The following is a 6,905-nucleotide window of genomic DNA, read 5'->3' as shown; positions in this document are numbered from 1 at the left end:
GGGTTGGATTCGGGAAAAGGAGGTTTTCTCCTTTTAGAATTACATATTTAAAGGTACCCATTAGGGGCGCCTGGGTGGCTCAGTGGGTTAAGCCTCTCTGCCTTCGGCTCAGGTCATGATCTCAGGGTCCTGGGATAAAGCCCCACGTCGGGCTCTCTGCTCAACGGGGAACCTGCTTCCCCGCTCTCTCTGCCTGCCTCTCTGCCTACTTGTGATCTTTCTCTCTGTCAAATAAATAAATAAAATCTTAAAAAAAAAAATAAAGGTACCCCTTATTGCAACTTTTTACAAGAGTAAAAAGAAGATGAGGAAAAATAGATTTAGTTCCTGGTTAACAGAATGGGGGAAACTCTGTTGGTATTTGAGTCTCTTTACCTTGCATGAGGATAAGTTGTTGCCAGGTGAATTTAAATAGAAATTAAGGTACTGTGGAATCAGCAATTTTGAATTTAAGCTGCCTGTAGACCCGATTCCTAATTTATCAAGTTTCTTAAGTTTCAAGGACTAGACGAATTGCATTAAATCATTCATTTTTTAAATGTGTTCTGTCAATATAATGTTTTCTCTTTCATAATTTCCTCTTGGAATGCCATATGCTAACTATATTTTTTAAAGGTAGAGAAATAAGTAGCATTGAAACACGTTTGCCTAAAAGTTTGCATATATTTTTATAATAAACATAAGATACTATAAGAATTTTTAAAACGTGGTACACTTTTTCCCCTTTCAGTATAATAATCATGAAATTCGTTCTGGAAAACACATTGGTGTCTGCATCTCGGTTGCCAACAATAGGCTTTTTGTGGGCTCTATTCCTAAGAGTAAAACCAAGGAACAGATTCTTGAAGAATTTAGCAAAGTAACAGGTAAGTTGGATTTATGTGGAAGGGGATGCAGCTTCTAATATTGAAGGTAATTGCATACTTCTGTGTGACAAGCATTGTTTTAAACATTCTATTTTTTGACTTGTATTCTCCAGCCATGTGAGATAGGTAACTCTGATTTTTCAGATAAGGAAAGTAGGTACAGAGGGCTTTGGGAAATGCCAAACATTATATACTTCATAAGGAATGCACCTGGGATTTGAATAGTCTGCACTGTTCAATCTGTGCATACACTCTTTTGGAAGCTGTGTGTTTTTATGCATTTTTAGGTGATAGCTTGACATTCTTAGTAGGAGTGTTTGAGTAATGATTTGACTTTCTGAATAATTGGAATAATAAATTTTGCTGTAAGCAGAGATTATACATTGTCAATATAGTGCAATTTCTTTGAATTATAAAGCATTTTTTATAATAGTTTCCATGTTGAGCTGCTTTTATTAAAAAATATTTTGTCTGCCTGGAATATTTAGTAAATTCTCAGGCTGTTAATAAGTCTCCAGGAACATTTGAAGTCTTACTTAATACTAATATATTTCACTTGAAATAAAGCTGTTGATATCTGAGGCCAGAAAAATGTCATCAAAAAATTTTAGAGGCACCTGGGTGGCTCAGTTGGTTAAGTGTCTGCCTTTGGCTCAGGTTATAAACACTAGGGGGTCTGCTTCTCCCTCTTCCTCTGACCTTCCCCCTGCTTTTGTGCTTTCTCAAATAAATGAAGTCTTTAAAAAAATAATTTCAGTGTTTACTTGTATAATAAAAAATTTGACCATGTCTGACATATACTGCTATTTTCCTAACAGTTATGTAAAAATTTTATGCCTCTGTCATTTAATTAAGGGTTTTACAAGTGTGTTGAGAACACTTGTAAAGTGTGGATTATTAGGCAAATTATCTGGACCAGTTCTTTTGAGAGTCTTTTTTAAAGATAAGAGATTAATTTTTCAGTTTTATATCCCATTATTATATTAGAAAAATCCTTTAATCGATTTTGTTCTTGCTTATTTTATCTAATTTCTCTGAAATGGTTGCTTATTTTCAGAGGGTCTCACAGATGTCATTTTATACCACCAACCAGACGACAAGAAAAAAAACAGAGGCTTTTGTTTCCTTGAATATGAAGATCACAAAACAGCTGCCCAGGCAAGGCGTAGGTTAATGAGTGGTAAAGTCAAGGTCTGGGGAAATGTTGGAACTGTTGAATGGGCTGATCCTATAGAAGATCCTGATCCTGAGGTTATGGCAAAGGTAATGGCAGTCATGTTAATAATTTTTTTGAGGGGTTGGTGGAAGAAGGGGAAAGCTTTAGAGAGGGATGTAAAGAACTTCTAAAATGAATTGTTTACTTTTTGAAAAACCAAATTTTTGAAAGAGAAGTATTCTTTAATATAGCCACATATCAGAAATAATATGTATATAGGCAGTGAATATAGAAATTTATTTTTGGACCCTGTCATAGTTGCGTAACTGTCATACTCTCAAGGTGATGAGTAGTTAGCCTATATGCTGTGGAGATGGTTCACTATCATTTTTGTGTGAAGTCTGAGAGCAGTTTCTTTGTGTATTTGAGAATGGCGCCATTAGCTTACATGGTTTTTGTGTTAAAAGTCCTACTCCTAAAAATAGTGAACTGTACTGGCCTCAGCAGAGCTGCTGCAGTTACAAGGTTTAGCTATTATTAGGTATCCTGCTTCAGCAGTCAGTTGAGACATCCTATGAGAACAAACATCTCTTGAGTCAACATTTTGTAGTTAAGTTATTCTGTCCTTTGTCATTTAAGAATTCCCCCTAATGGTGATAGGCTAGCAGCTACAACTTGTTCACTTAAATCAAGAGTGTGAAATGCCAGAACTGTGAATATTGCTAAAGGGTAAGTAGTCTTGAGGACAGAAGATACTTTGTATTTTTTCTCTGGCCTGTTAAACTCTTTAGGATTATCACATTAAGAAATTCAGATGTTACTTCAAGTATTTAGGAGGAAATGATGTTTCTTAGCAAAAGGGCAGCTTTTCTAATTGTACTTTGAGGAGCCCTCTGGACTGAAAATTTATTTTGTCAGTATTTTGAACACTCCTACTTTAAGTTTATCAACTTTTCAAAAGCAGATTCCAATTAGTTTTGACCATCTATGTTAAGAGTTAAATGTTCAACAGCTATCTCAGAGGCGTGGTATTCACATTGTTAGAAAATGACAACCTCAGTTTGAATTGCAGACAAATTACCAATTTTAATAAAAACGACTAAGCACGTTTGTTTTGAGCAAGGTACACAGTTCTTATGTACTCCTTGGCCACACACACATGCACAGCGTACCCCACTGTCGGCATTTGCACCAGAGTAGTAGATTTGTTACAATCAGTGAACCTGCATTGACACATTGTTATAACTTAATACATTAGGGATTTACTCTTACTGTACATTCTGTGGTTTTGGTTCAAAAGTAATAGTTACGCTGCCCTAAGAATCCTTCCTGACCTGCATAATCACCTCCCGGCCACTCTAACCCTTGGGAACTATTGTTTTTTGTTTTGTTTTGGGGTCTCCGTAGCTGTGCCTTTTCCCAGATGTCATATATAGCTCTTAAAAATTCTTTTACTTGGTTACATGCATTTAAAGTTCCTCCATATCTTTCCATGGCTTGATAGCTCATTTCTTTTTAGCACTTTTTAGTAATAATCCATTGTCTTGATGTATTGTAATTTATTTATCCATTCACCTACTGAAGAATATTTTGTTTGCTTCCAAGTTTTGGCAATTATGAATAAATCTGTTGTAAACAACCATATGCAGATTTTTATGTGGACATGTTTTCAACTCATTTGGGTAAATAACAAAAGTACAATTGTTGGATTGTATGGTAAAAATGTTTAGCTTTGTAAGAAACTGCCAAACTGTTCTCCATAGAGTGGCTATACTATTTAGCATTTCTACTAGCACTGTTTCTGCTTCATATACTTATTTGCGTTGGGTGGCGTTAGTGTCATTTTCTGGCCATTCTAATGTGGCATTGTTCTTACTTACTTTGTTCTTGTTCTTACTTATTTTTTATTCATTAAAAAAATTTTTTTCTTTAACCTTTACACCCAACATTGGGTTTGCATTTACAACCCCAAGATCAAGCTACATGTCCTGCTGACTGTGCCAGCCAGCCAGGCACCCCTCATTGTTGTTTCTATTTGTAATTCTTTAACAAAGTGATGTTGAGCATCTCTTCACGTGTTTGTCATCTACTTTGGTGAGGTGTCTGTTCAGCTTTTTACCTGTTAGATCCAGCAGTCACACTACCTAGGTATTTTCAAATGAGTTGAAAACTTGGTCTTTTATATTTCTGATATTCCTTTAATGGTTAGTGACTAAAGTTAATTTTGTAGGGTGGGTTAATGGCATCCTGGAAATTGAACCCTTCGGAAATAAATATACAGGGAGTTTCTGTTTTTTTTTTTTAAATTTTCAGGTAAAAGTGCTGTTTGTACGTAACCTTGCCAATACTGTAACAGAAGAGATTTTAGAAAAAGCATTTAGTCAGTTTGGGAAACTGGAACGAGTGAAGAAACTAAAAGATTATGCTTTCATTCATTTTGATGAGCGAGATGGTGCTGTCAAGGTAAATAAATGGGGGAACTATTGTAGGCATCTAAATTAAACCAAGGATTTTTTAGTCATCCTGTAATTGGAATATTCTAAAAAGTTGAAGGACACTCAGAGGTCGTGTAATCTACTCCAGTTAACCTTTATTGGCTGTAGCAAATCGCATAACTCACTAAACTGAGTCAAAAAGGTAATTAGTGAAGAGCTGGATCTTAAGATAAAATATAACAACTGTGTTTTTAAAATTTGATGCTTCCAGCACAGTGAAATGATTTTCATACTTTGAGGCATAATTGTTGTTAAAGGCGTTTTTATATTGATCAGTACCTTATTTTTTAAGGCTATGGAAGAAATGAATGGCAAAGATTTGGAGGGAGAAAATATTGAAATTGTTTTTGCTAAGCCACCAGATCAGAAAAGGAAAGAAAGAAAAGCTCAGAGGCAAGCAGCAAAAAATCAAATGTAAGTAAAAATTGTTTAAATTTAAATGTTGGTAGATGAACTGGTGAAAAACAGGTGTTTTGCAAACCTTTTAAATGCATAACAGGCCTTTACCTTTTAAAGAAGATTTGAAAGGTTTGAGGTGCTGAGAAACGCCAAGAATCTCAAGAAATGTTTATTGAGCTGTTGCTGTTGACCATATTTGTGAAAATAACTATAATTCTGAATAACTAGAGTTTTGTATAATAATGAAAATCAGCAAATTTCCTATGATATTTTATAGAATGTGCTTCTGAATTACGTGTTTTAAAATTAGCTCTCCAAAACTGATCTGTTTGGTTAAAGTGTGGAGAGTTTTTTTCTCAGAGATAGAAGATATTAAATCTCTGATTATGATAAGCTCTGCTTCCTCTACATCCAAAAGAGGTTTCTCTACCAATATATAGTGCCTGTTGGCACCTCAAACATTTTATATATGAGTTTTGAGAAATAAGAGAATGTAGTGAATAAAATAAGTAACATGGTATTGAAGAAAACTAAGTTTAATGCATTGCATATATTGGATTTTTTAAGAACATATATAAAAGGATATCTTCTTATTTAAGACAGTAAATGAAATTTTTAGCTGTGTAAGAATGAGGTTTGCAATTTTAAAAACGAAGTTGGTAATTTCTAAGGAGGAAGAGGGATAATTGCTATTTGATGTAATAACAGGAGTCACTGAACTTAACTATTTCAGGGGCAGTTTCTGTTGTCCTATGTGGTTTGCAAAAGAAGGGTTAGGGGTGCTTCTACTTAACTTCTTTTACTTCATTATCAGGGAAGTAATCAAATTTCTGCAGTTGGCTGTGCAGTTAGACAAGGAGTCTGCTTCTGAGCCTCAGTTTCTTCAGTTTTAAAAAGGGGATCAGACTTAGAGCTCCTGGGCTCAGTCATTTGAGCATCTGACTTTGATTTCAGTTCAGGTTATGATCTCGTTGTAAGATCTAGCCATATGTTGGGCTCCATACTGGGCATGGAGCCTGCTTGGGATTCTCTTTCTCTCTTTCTCCCCCACCCCTCTTCTTATATGTACTCTCTCTCAAAAAATAAAGTAGAAAGGGTCAGATTAAATTATGTAAGATGTTTTGTACTGTGATTATCCATGTGATCTATACTTGGGGGGGCGACTAAGAGACATGCTTTATAGGCTTAGTGGTAGAATAAGGAGAAAGACTTCGGAAAGCTAGGTTTTGAAGGGGAAGCTAATGCTCTATATTTCAGACCCCTTGAGTATATATTCGGTGCAGTGAAAGTGACTTTTTCATCTCTTGCAGAAGATAGTTAACTGATTGTAATCAGGCTTATTCATGCAATAGCAAAAAATAAGTGTCAGAAATTATATTAGAAAAGTAAATAAAGGGACGCCTGGGTGGCTCAGTGGGTTAAAGCCTCTGCCTTCGGCTCAGGTCATGATGGGATTGAGCCCCACATTGGGCTCTCTGCTCAATGGGGAACCTGCTTCCCCCTCTCTCTCTGCCTGCCTCTCTGCCTACTTGTGATCTCTGTCAAAAAAAAAAATCTTAAAAAAAAAAAAAAAGGAAAAGCAAATAAAATAGTTACATTTTATAACTTAATAGGTGGAGGGTGGTAGTAAACAGAAAGTGTCACTGTATTTGTTAATATTTGAGAACAGGCCAAAAGGGATGACTGCATGTGATGCTTGCACTTTAACTTGCTGCAGTCATTCATTGATCTTTTTTTTTTTTAATTTAACAAACTACAGCACGCATTCCTACTTATTCCTCAGTGGGCGTCCCTGTGAGTTGAGTACTCTATTCCCCAGTTTGAGATGAGGAAACTGAGGCACAGAGGTCTACTTGCCCAAGGTCAGTCTCACAGCTAGTAAGTCGTGAAGTTGGATTGGAACCAAGGCAGTCTGGCCACCTCTTACCCATTATACCAAGGTTTCTCAATCGCTCTATAATTAATTGACATTTTGTGCTGGTTGATTCT

General features: G+C 35.7%; 1 protein-coding gene across 7 annotated transcripts in view; it reads left to right on the top strand.

Annotated features, from left to right (window-relative positions):
• SYNCRIP (synaptotagmin binding cytoplasmic RNA interacting protein) overlaps window positions 1–6,905 on the top strand; it is a 31,686-nt gene that overhangs the window by 15,389 nt on the left and 9,392 nt on the right. For all 7 annotated transcript variants that reach the window (XM_059401028.1, XM_059401025.1, XM_059401024.1 and 4 more), the window contains 4 exons: window positions 731–866; window positions 1,924–2,129; window positions 4,336–4,485; window positions 4,810–4,931. In XM_059401028.1, the coding sequence (XP_059257011.1) occupies window positions 731–866; window positions 1,924–2,129; window positions 4,336–4,485; window positions 4,810–4,931 (614 nt within the window). The remainder of the gene's footprint in view (window positions 1–730; window positions 867–1,923; window positions 2,130–4,335; window positions 4,486–4,809; window positions 4,932–6,905) is intronic.

The sequence above is a fragment of the Mustela nigripes genome, chromosome 5, assembly GCF_022355385.1.
Source record: "Mustela nigripes isolate SB6536 chromosome 5, MUSNIG.SB6536, whole genome shotgun sequence".
Lineage (NCBI taxonomy): Eukaryota > Metazoa > Chordata > Mammalia > Carnivora > Mustelidae > Mustela > Mustela nigripes.
Note: the sequence above shows the minus strand (reverse complement) of the source record. Positions and strands in the feature narration are given on the sequence as shown.